Source organism: Selaginella moellendorffii, unplaced genomic scaffold (genome assembly GCF_000143415.4).
Source record: "Selaginella moellendorffii unplaced genomic scaffold, v1.0 SELMOscaffold_0, whole genome shotgun sequence".
In the NCBI taxonomy this organism is placed as follows: Eukaryota; Viridiplantae; Streptophyta; class Lycopodiopsida; order Selaginellales; family Selaginellaceae; genus Selaginella; species Selaginella moellendorffii.
Genome location: NW_003314261.1, coordinates 2,132,753 through 2,144,337, shown reverse-complemented (window position 1 = coordinate 2,144,337; position 11,585 = coordinate 2,132,753). Strand labels below are relative to the sequence as shown.

The 11,585-nt window shown below is 40.1% G+C and overlaps 2 protein-coding genes across 2 annotated transcripts; one reads left to right on the top strand and one right to left on the bottom strand.

Moving 5' to 3' along the window:
* Positions 1-3,987: 3,987 nt before the first annotated feature.
* Positions 3,988-5,827, top strand: LOC9662936 (NDR1/HIN1-like protein 6). Its single transcript, XM_024670137.1, has 3 exons — positions 3,988-4,801; positions 4,955-5,137; positions 5,210-5,827. The coding sequence occupies exons 1-3, from the start codon at positions 4,286-4,288 to the stop codon at positions 5,504-5,506; spliced, it is 996 nt and encodes a 331-aa protein (XP_024525905.1). The 5' UTR covers positions 3,988-4,285; the 3' UTR covers positions 5,507-5,827.
* A 618-nt stretch (positions 5,828-6,445) lies between these two features.
* LOC9662935 (exportin-7) lies at positions 6,446-11,563 on the bottom strand. The gene is made up of 28 exons (XM_024670129.1): positions 11,166-11,563; positions 10,879-11,105; positions 10,694-10,811; positions 10,532-10,641; positions 10,382-10,477; positions 10,213-10,336; positions 10,087-10,154; positions 9,945-10,031; positions 9,735-9,887; positions 9,588-9,683; positions 9,467-9,526; positions 9,293-9,414; positions 9,150-9,237; positions 8,997-9,092; positions 8,839-8,940; positions 8,734-8,786; positions 8,617-8,680; positions 8,371-8,505; positions 8,204-8,316; positions 8,067-8,160; positions 7,797-8,016; positions 7,613-7,743; positions 7,415-7,561; positions 7,220-7,348; positions 7,075-7,173; positions 6,986-7,024; positions 6,700-6,905; positions 6,446-6,642 (listed from the first exon to the last, which is right to left on the bottom strand). The coding sequence occupies exons 1-27, from the start codon at positions 11,404-11,406 to the stop codon at positions 6,768-6,770; spliced, it is 3,150 nt and encodes a 1,049-aa protein (XP_024525897.1). The 5' UTR covers positions 11,407-11,563; the 3' UTR covers positions 6,446-6,642; positions 6,700-6,767.
* Positions 11,564-11,585: the final 22 nt, after the last annotated feature.

Here is an 11,585-nt window from a genome sequence, read left to right as displayed (position 1 = left end):
CATTTTCTAAACCCACCTTTGGGCAATTCCTACAATGCTCATGAAAAGTTTGTAAACCCATAGAGCCATTTGTCTTGTCCAAGAAAAAGTAGCATATTAGACACCAACTATAATAGTGTTCTATACTTTCAAGTAGTCCCGCTATGTCAAGAGCAAGATTTTGCAAAAACATGTGGCATTGCTCTTGAAGCACTGGAAGCAATCCCTCATTAGTAGCAAGATTTAGAATTTCATATATAAGGAGCTCTAATTCAGCTTCACTAGAGCCCTTAGTAGAAAAAAGATTGTTATGGGGAGGTGAAGGTGGAAGATGTTAATAGAACTTGGGGATGGAGGTGGAGATTGATATGAAATGCTAGGGGGTTAAGTACAAGTAGCAATGACTTTCCTTCGAGCCATTTTAATACAAACTTCCAAGGAGCTCAACAAAGAAACTACAATAACTATAACTTTTTTAGATAGTTTATATATTAAGTTTTAGTCTCAGGAATGAGGTTTATTTATTATGACACTAACAATACTTAAATTCTTTAAATGTCAATCCTGAAAATGGGGCTTCATAATTATAGCTTTCTTGTAAACATAAGAGCTTCTAGAATTTCACATGCTCTATCATTATGATGAAATCTTACTTTGCTACATATGTATTCTTTTCTACACATGCCAAATGTTTAGGGAAATAGATTGCAAGGAAATATAAATCATATTATAGTGGTAGAGCACGTTGCACATTACTATTCTCTCATATGATACTACCTTTCAGTCTTAGAAATATAGATAAAGTTGATTCTTTGATGTGATATTACTTTTGAGTCTTTCAAAAGATTTTGATTTCTTTTATTATTACTCACAAACAACTCCTGAAAACTTTTAATGAGGATTCATTGCAAAAATACACCTTGGTCTTATTAGATGAGAAGATTGCAATATAGGCAGGCAATAGAGTTTTTAATATGAATTAATATATAAATTACAAATGTCATAAAAAGTTTTATGAAGTATATTTCTTGGTGTTTTTTGCCGTGATGTTCATTTTTTCATTTCTCTTGCTCTGGACTATTGTTTTAAAAGTAACAGAAGCATTTTTATCAATTGTGATAATGGTTTCCACATTCCTAAATGGGTAATAAAAATTAGAAGTGTAATATGAAGATTGTGATAGTGAATCAAAATTAACATTCTCATATTCCTTTGCACTACAACTTTTACTCACAGATTTTGTATTTTCTTTGCTTCCCATCTTCTCAAAAACAATAAAAAATCTTTTGAATGAAGGAATAGTATTTACAGCTGTAAAAATATTCAAAATATTAAGTAGTCAAATCAAAATATGATAGTTGTAACAATAGTCATAATAAAATAATATAGCTTTATAGAAGATAGGTTCTTATGAACTTTGTCTTTTTTAAATAATTTAATCTTATAGAAACTTTTAACTCAAATCTTTATGTATTTAAGTATTGTAAAGTTTGCTAGAACCTTCATTTGTTTAATTTGGATTTCCTTTGTAAGACTCTTAGTTGACTATATTGACTTAAGTTGACTTATTTGAATTGAGCTCAACTTGTGAGCTCAACTCAACTATGAACCATCCCCCCAACTTGAGTCTAAGCCCAAGCTCTATACTGCTTTATTTGGTGTGGTACCCACCTCCTCGCATTAGGAGTGACTAGTATATTGAAATTGTGTCAAACTTTGATATTATTTTATATGTAGAAGCTTCATACAGGGAGCTGATGTTAGTAGAAGATATTAAGTACATATTAGACACTCATTTTGTAATGCAATGGGCTTGGGGTTTAGTTCCAATTTAGGTATGCTACATTTTTTATAATAGTTTACACTAAATTATGTATGCCACATAATGCCTTCAAAATAATATAAACTATATGTATATGGTATGAATATCAAGTATAAAATTATTATATATTCTACCCTAAAACACCGAATTTATTTTATATACTTTACTTTTTCAAATGGTACTATAATTTATTTTATTAGTTTAATTTATTAATGTAACAATTTAAAATAATTAAAGAGTCTTAAAAACAGTAGATTATAAAATGTTAATTATATATCTATAATTTTTACTAAGATATTTCTATGTTTAACACTTGGCTTAATAAAACAGTTTTTTTTGTTAATATATAAAGAAAAATAACTAAAAACGTTTTCTTATAGAACATTAATGGCAACCTACTTATATTTTATGTTATTGATGTTTCTACATGTTTATTTTATTATAGTTGTCAAATGTCAGGTAACATTTACATTACTTACTACAATTGTGTTTTTTCAATCACTTGCTATATATAACTACAGTGTAAATATTCAATTATTATAAAAACTGGATGTGAAAATGGGGCAGGAACTGATTCTGACATAGATGTTATATTTTCTTCTTTTTCAGGACGTACATTAACATTTAATAATTTAGATAACAAGAGAAAGGATGATTTTGAGAGATGCAATCTTGACACATTTAATGTTGAAGGAGAATGTCTTTCTGAGAATGATAAAATATGTAGAATGATAGTACAACGCACACTTAGTAAAAATGGGGAATGGTATATTGATTGGATTGAAATTTTTGGAGAGAAATCAGGCTCAAAAATATTTGAAGTGTATAGCTGGCTTAGCACAGATAATAGTGATAAAGAAATTGATCTCTGCAATCATAATATCTAAATAATAAATAAAAAATTTAAAGGATTAGCAAAACCAATTTAAAAAGGAATATTTCAGATGGGGCTTGTGTTTATATATTATAAACATGATTGTACTTTTTACATATATATAGAATTATATTGCTTCTTTATGATTTAGATTTAAAGTGTTCTTTGAGAAATTTCTGATAAGAAAAACTTCCATATGGTGGGACATTGGAGAATTGAGATTCCTTGTTTATTGTAAAATTTAGTTTAATCTTAGACAAAAAATTTCTAATTAAATAGTTGTGAGCTTAGAATATTAATTAAATGTTTCTACTTTTTTTGTTTGCTTTAAAATTCCACAATATGCTTGGATATTCTAGCAAATTCTACCATTTAGATTAATTTTACATTTATATTTATATAGAAATTTTCTTGAAAATTAAAATAAAAATAATTTGTTTTGCATTACATGTAGCAATGCTTTGTTTGCTTAATAGTAGTGTATTTAGTATTTATTAATCTAATTGATCAAATATAAGTTTTTTTATAATTTATAAACACCAAATTAATCTTCAACCACTAGAGAGCAGAATAAATTAGAATATACTAAAAAGTGTTTAGAAAGTTTATAATTATAAATACAAGGTTAATCTAAATGAATAACAACAGTTAAATTGTAGAATATCCCAAAATATGCATTTAATGTTATTCATTAAATTAGTTAATTTAATACTATGTGGTAGAAAAATTTGCTATGTTTTGCATGTAGCAATGCTTGGTTTTCTTAATGATAGTGTTATTCTTGCTTATTAATCCAATTGATCAAATAAAGTTTATAATTATAAGCATGTTTGTAATTTATAAACATAAGATTAATCTTATTGCATATCAACCATTAGATAGTAGAATAAAAAAGAATATATTAAAAATGGTTTAAGAACATTTATAAATTATAATCATGTTTATAAATTATAAATACAAGATTAATTTAAATGAATAACAACTGTTAGATGGTAAAATATCCTAAAATATTCAAGCATATTCTAAATATATTCACTACCATACAGGTTTGCTTAACCAAACCAAAAAAGACAATGTTGTGAAGGAAAACATAGTGACCAAACAGGTTAATTTTAAATCCCACCTGAAGAAACAAAAACTACTACCACCAGTTTGTTCAATTACGAGCCGTAAGACACGGTCAAGGAATCCAGAAAAATCGTGATTCTGTACCCATTGTTTGTTAGAATGGTGGTAAAGTATGACGTGTCTACCCACCGGAAAATGCCTACGCATATTCTATGAAGCATGGCAGGCTAAAGCTTTTCATACATTCACTCTCTAGCCTATGAGAGAGAGGGAGAGGAGCGCTCTTTCCATGGTGCCAGGCATCCACGGCCTAGGGTTTTCTAGTTTCTAGCTCCAAGAACGGAGAAGGCGCTCGGCCAGCACCCGCATTGCGCCGATTCTCCAGGTTTCCCTCGGTTCTTGCCACTTGTTTGCCAGATTCTCCTCGTTCTGGCGCTGGAATCGCCGAAATATCATCCTAGCCGCGCAGCATTGCGATATTTCGAGGCCAGGCCGCTCGCTACTCGATTCCTCGCTAGGAAATCCAGGGAATCCGTGCAGGGATGTCGCGCCACGGCAGAATGCGCGCTTCTTTCGACTCCGAGGCGACGAGCCTGGGCCCTTCGCCGCCGCAATCGCCCCGGCATCCGGTCTACTTCGTCCAGAGCCCCTCGCGCGACTCCCACGACGGCGACTACAAGCCCTCGGTGCAATCCACGCCCATGATCAGCCCCTCGGCGTCGCCCATGCATCACTCGTTCGTGCGCTCCTCCAACGCCTCCTCGGCCGACACGGTGTCTGGGCAACACAAGCTTGGATCGAGGAAGGTGCTGCCACAGCCTTCGTATGGAAGCGATGCTCACGGGCGTGGTGGGTATCGCAAGAAGGGATACAAGCCATGGGTTCCCGGCGGCACCATCATGGAGGAGGAGGAGCAAATGCCCGGCGCAGCCAAGAAGGGCCTCTCGCGGTGCTGCATGTGTGGACTCAGCTTCCTGGGCTGCGTCCTCGTCTTCGGCTTCATCGCTATGATCTTCTGGTTAGTCTGTCGGCCTCGCGCCCCGGAGCTGCGAGTCAAGGTATGTTCCAAGTTCTAGGATAGCGAATTTGGTTTTGGGCTTGCGTGCATTGCTGATTGCGAAGCTTTTTCTATGGCATCTTGTCTCGGGCTTGCTTGCACTACTTACGTAGCCGGGTCTTGATTCCGTTTTCCCTGTGATCGCGGTGTCCAGGATATCATTTTCAATGAGTTTTTCGTGGTCGACGGGAGTGCCCAAGGCGTGCCAACTCGGGTCTTAACGGCGAACTGCACGATCAAGGTCATGTTCCACAATCCCTCCAAGTACTTTGGGCTTCATGTGAGCGACTCGGATGTTACGCTGGACTACACGCAGCTGAGCGTCGGGACCGGCAAGGCAAGTCGCTGCTTAGTCTATTCCAGTTCCGATTCCTCCTCTTCTAACGTTTTCCAGTTCCACTACATACAGATAGCCAAGTTCTACCAGGCGAAGAACAGCAAGAGGGCGTTTTCGGTGAACGTTGTCGCTGTCAGGATACCCCTGTATGGCGCGGGTCCGAACCTACAGAGCCTGACACAGGCCGGTGGCGGCGTTCCCTTGCAAATTAAAGCCGCGCTGCCGTCGCGGGCCTACGTCTTTGGCAAGCTCGTCAAGCCGAAGTTCAGGAGCTACTTCTCGTGCGACGTGACGGTGAACAGCAGCGGCAAGAACTTCCTCAAGCTCCTGGGCAAGCAGTGCACATACACGGCACCACCAAAGCCTTGACAATCAATCCCAGATCCAGACGACGGTCTCTTTGTTCCTACCTAGCGGCGATCTCGAGAGTGAGCAGTGGTGGCTTTGTCTTCCAAGCGCAAGTATGACGACGAGGAGGTATGTATAGGATGTTGCAAGAGAAAAGAGAGAGAGAGAGAGAAGAAGATTCTTCTTGAGAGACTTTAGTTGGGGTGGAGCATCATCATCACTCGGTGTTAGTACAACGGTACAACACATCGATGTTACGTTTGTTCTTGTGAGGTTCTAATGTAAATCGCTTACAGGGTGCGCGTTTTTTTCTAAAAGAAAAGTCTCTCGATCTCGCCATCACCGTTGCTTTGCGAGCGTAAACAAGGAATAAGTTGGAGCCTCGTTTTCTCTTCCCAACAGCTGTTTTTGTTGTATTACGCAGGTCCTCTGAGTGTGAGCTCAGCGTCCTTGTACTGCCGTGGGGTCACCATAGATTGGGAAGATCAAAGACTCTTCCTCTAGCTACTAAACAGATTCTATCATGGATCACTCAGTGCGATCACTTTCCTTGATTTTTAAGAGGTCTCAGACCGTGGATTGGAATGGATGGAATTGAATAAGAAAAAAATCTGGATCCACCACCACTGATTGGTTGCCTGTTGATCGCTGCTGGGTTGGAGAGTAAAGACAAGACACCGACAAGCGGGCATCCATGTATAAGTATAAACTTATAGACATACACGTTGCTTTCATCATCTTCGCAAACTCGAGAGACAAACTATAATGCTCGACCGACTCAAGACCAAGAACGAGGAACAATTAAAAAGAAACGAACACAGCGATGGCTTACCGGTGGAATTTTTTAATGCTCTTCTTCAGCTTCCACCTACAAATGTTTGTTCCTGCGACCAACACTACCAAATCCAAAATCTCAGTGTGAGCGAGAATCGAAAATCCCAAACAGCCTTTTTCCCACCATACCCAATAATATCCGATTTCCATATTCACAAAACAAAGGAGAAGAAAATGGAAAGAAGATGCATACCTCAGGCACGAGCACCGAGTGAGAGAGTAACAATTCCCTCAAGCTCGGCCGCCCGGCTGGAATGAAAACTTTTTTACTACCTGATTTACAAAACTGATCCGATGAAAGCCCCCAACGCCCAAAACTGCAGCTGGACGAGTGATTGGATTAGCCAACCGAAGAAACAGAGAAATCACAACATACTCACAACTTTTAGAGAAGAGCTTCCGGAAGTATCTATACCAAAGAAAATCTCGGTGCGTGAAGACTATGTACTCATTTCGCAAGAAAGTCGTGCCGGAAAATGGTCAGGTTCTGTGTGAACTTTTCTCTGTTCGTGGGTTCCAACGTTCGGTTCACGTCAGTCATCAACTTCTCAAAGCCGAGGAGGAGCTTTTGCTGGCTATCGGGAGGCTGCATGCAATAACAAAGCAAAAAGGCATGGTCATTAAAAGCGCGAGCCAAACTCTTGTGACAAGGGGATAAAGTAAAACCTGTGAAGCAATAATTTGGATCTTGATGTCAGTGTATGCCTGAAGAAAAGAGAACGTTAGCCTAGCAGAAGCAAAACGAGCCGACAGACCTGCTCATTTATCAGAATCAACGCCAGAATAGGTCGGCTTATGCTCCATTGGTTGGAGCATTCCTCAAACAGCACCAATTCAAAGAGCGACTTTAAGAGCTGCAAGAGAAAAAGGTTATCATGCTATCAAAGCCTCGAAACATACCTGTGGGAAGATATTTGGCCGCTCCTGTATGTGCCTTGCAAAGTTGATTGACATTGGTGAGGTGGGGGACTCTCCTAGAGTGATGTGTGTGAAGTAGTATGCCGACATATTGTCTACAGCGCTTGCACACTAAAACACCAAGTCAAGGAAAAAAGGAAACGTAAAAACAAAATGCGAAAAAGCAAAGGTACGAACCTGTGAAGAAATACTGGCATCTAAAGATTTGAGACCCGCCTCCAGTGAACCCAGAACATGTGAAAATGTTGGTGTGTCAAGGTTCACAATGACCGACAAATGGTGGTGACACAAAACCTCGAAAAAAGCATAATATGATCGTGCAACCTGCCACAAAAAACGAGCGGTGTGTTTGGCTTCTCTCATTAATAGCAGTACCTTGCGATATGCGGCGATGTCGGCTAACGGTATTGAAAACGACATCTTCAAAGCTACGTCCAACGCATCGGCGAGAGCAGGATCGCCGTAGAGCTCAAAAACACCGAAATTTACATAATTTCCACCCAAAGCTGTCAAAGAAACTCTTCATCAGACAAATCTTCCAAGGCAACAAAGAGCAAACCTCGAGTAAGAATAACCAGAGCTATCCAGATGCCCTTATACTTGTATGCATATATGTCAGAGGGCGTTGGAAGTGCCATTATTCCATTTCCATAAGCTACCAATAGCTTACTGATCTCTCGAAAGAGCAAAATTCCATTGGGCGATGAAGACTCAAACGTAAGGCGCTGGGTCTTGTTCACGACAAATTCAGCCATGAACTTCAACAACGGCGTCGTCACCTGGAACCAGCAAATAAGCAGACAAGAAAACAGCAAGCGTGTAAGAGTACCTCTGGAGTATCTACCAAATGACCAAGAGCTCTGATAATAACAGAGAAATGAGCTGGATACAGCCAATCGAATAGCGGGGTAAACGTTTTCCGACTGTGGACAAGTTTTAGCAACCTTTCAAACATTTAAGTTCCACCTGTTTGTAGCCATTGTAATGCCCCTCAAATCCCGCATCAATCCGATAATGGTATATTTAACAGCATCGGATCTGAATGCCGAATCTGGAGTCGCCTCCAAACTCAGAAAGACCTGTTGAGAGAAACAAAACTTAATAACTAGCAAAAGAAAGAGGATGCATGAAACCTGCTGCAAAGGGGCGATTGCAGTGCGGAACCTCGACACGGAATCCTCCATGAACACCAACCGCCCTATGGTGAAGTAGAACGTCGTCCGATGCCTCGAGTTGGAAGGCTCATCCAGAAAAGAAAAATGCTCCCTCTGCAACCTCAAAACCATTGTATCTGGTTGTCCAAACATTTCAAATGTTTTTTACCGAGCAAACTACTGAAAATAAACCTGGCGAAATCACTACTATACAAATATGCTTACCGTGTGGTTTGCGAGGATAAAATTCACAGCATCCAACTTCAACAAAAGTTTTCCACTCATGTATCTGCAGAAGAGAAAACAGATAATGAGATGCAAAATTCATGTTGAACACCCTACCCGGTAGGCAACTCTTGAAAAAGGTTCAGTGCTTGTTGAATAACATCCTCGCACTAAGGATTGCTTTGTTAAAAAAAAAATTGGAAAAATAAAGACGTGAGGAACCTGAGCGTAGCACTTGAGGTCGGTCGCAATCTTCGCAACGATAATATTTAAGGCCACTAAATTATCTTGCACCCCAAGTTCGCTAAGCCGAGCATACAATTGCTGATATGAAAAAAGACGGTTTAGCAAGACAAGAGGACCAATAGCAACGCGATTACCTTAGAAGAATGCTCCCCGACGTATACTTTGCGAAAATGCTGAAAGAAAGACAGTAAAGCAATATCTAAGCGTTGCTTGCTTCGTTCACCATATCTCTGTTGAGAAAAAAAAAAACAGAAATTATGAAAAGCGTTTACGACGTAGAAGCACACCTGTACATGCGAGCCAGAATCCGTTACTTGGAGAAGTTGAAACACTCGTGCTGAAAGTTCTCCGTCTATGACTTCGTGAACCTCTGCACTGCAGAACAAAAACCGAGAATATTAAGAAAAGCCTGAATGGTAGTTACAAATACCTGGATGCCGAATTCTGCCTGATCTTTATAATGGACCCAATAATATGAACCAGCCATGTTAATTGGCCTTCAATTATACTAAGTCGAGAACCTTCAGCAGGATTTGGAACACGTGAGGCTTCCTGGAGTGACATGTATTAGCGTCTGAGTAGAAGTTATAGCATGCCTTCATACCGTGAATGATTGTAGAATTGGATCAAGCAATTGCAGGATGAAAGCACTAGATCTCTCGTACTACGTATAAAAACAAGAAACAAAGTCATCAGCGATCTGTATTACTCACAAACAGCAGCACCTGAAATCGACAAAGAAATGGAAGACTATCAAGTTGATCTTGCAGATGTTCCTCGTTGTCAAGAGGATCTTCAGCCAAATTGTTTTGAACGATCGCCTGCTCAGGATATTAAGAAATCTTACAAAAAAATTCAACAAATTTCGTTACCTGTACAGAATCAAAGCGTGATGTTATATAAGCCTCCGTTATTTTGGGGACGTATGCATCGAGTAGACTAGGAAAATTACTTTTAAGATATGGAACTGACGACACGAGCCGGGACCAGAGGCCCAAAAGGTAATATACGCTTCCGCTGGCCCACTACAGATATCACAGGATTCGGAGGTGAACAAGAACAAAAAATCAGATTTGTAGTACCTGCCAAGATTGAAACGACCTTATTGTGAACTCAGCCACCAATCGGATCCAGTCATTATAGTTTTCTACACTTATCAACTCAGAAAGCTGGTAGCGAGGTCATCAGCAAATATAAGTCTACATAAAACAAAGGATTGCTTACTTGATAGTTTGTCTTCAACCTCCCAAGGAGGCGACAGTACTCGTGATAGTTAACGTGCTCCGACAGTCCTGTGAAAACACAAGGCACACCATCCGAATGAGCAGAAGAAGCACTAAAACGCCCAACCTTGTTGAGTTCTGAGTATTTCTCGTGTGCCAGACAGCAAGTGCGATAAAAACTTCATGCGCTCAGTTTCGCCCGAAAACAGAGCTCTTCTAATAGAGGCTAGTTGAACGAGACATTCTAGCGCCTAGCATAAACCTGTTGTTAGAGTACGTGAAGCGTAGAATCAAACCTGGTTTGAAAGTGGGGGCTTTGAGATAGCATAATAGTCGAAAAACAAGTTGATGGTCGACATATCTTCCAGCAAACCTTTCCATGAAGAAGGTATCTGCAATTGGCAGACATTACAGCAAGCAAGCATCATGCAAGATAGTCACTCCACCTGAATCGTACCAAGCTCCTCAGAGCTTTCATCTTGCGATGTCCCTACAAAGTCAAAAGAAAGACACTTTAAAGCGAGACCCATGGCTTGCTGACGGAGCCTGTCATCAGCTGCAAAAAAAACGAAATAAATAAACGCTGTAAAGAAACATTAAAGACATACCATCTCGTTTCAATTGGCCAAGCGATGTAAGTGAAATCTGGAAGATCTGGAGGAGCGCCGAGTCGCGAAAGAAACAGGCAATTTTTCGATGATGCGCCAGAGAGAGGCATGGATTTGGCTGCAGGTAAACAAAAATAAATAAAAACGATAAAAAACGCTGCAAGCCGAGGACAATGCAGGCTTACCTGATTCATCTCCTGGACGAGTTGATTCAAGATTCTCAAACCAATGTAGAAGTGCTCCACTGTTGCTTGAGACATGAATTTCATGGCCTCTTTGGTGATCTCCTTGAATCTATCGTCGTCATTCCAGCCCAGTTTTGTGATACGGCAGAGGAGCTGGATTAGGGATATGATCACAAATGCTTGGAGCTCCTGTCCTTTCGATGCCAGATAGCTCAAGATATAGTTTCCTGGGGAAAAAAACGAAAGAAAAAAATTCACGGCAATCCAAAAAAGAAGATGCTACATACTGATATCGATTCTCAGCTGGAGCGCCAAGGTGTGATTGGTGACTTGCTTGAGAAGGCTCGAAGATGCCAGCAGCTGCGCATAGGGAGACGATGAGCTCTCTAGGATGAGCTGACACTGCGAAATGTAGTCCAAATTCGTCGAGAAGCACTGCAAGGTGCTCTCGGCATGAGCTCGCTCCGCCGGATCCTGGGAATTGTAGAGCCGGTCGCACAGGGCCTCCAGCTGCGCCAAGCTCTCCATCGCAAATGGAGCGCCCGAAATTTCCTCCCTGCCGATGCGATGTCAAGATTGCTTCCACGCAATCCCGCGCCGGCGATGGATCTGAGATTCATGCGACCATGCTATTCCCCCCCCCGGTCCCGAACGCACAAACCCTAAGAAAACCCTAGAAGAAAGACGCTGCCGTACTTGCCCGTATC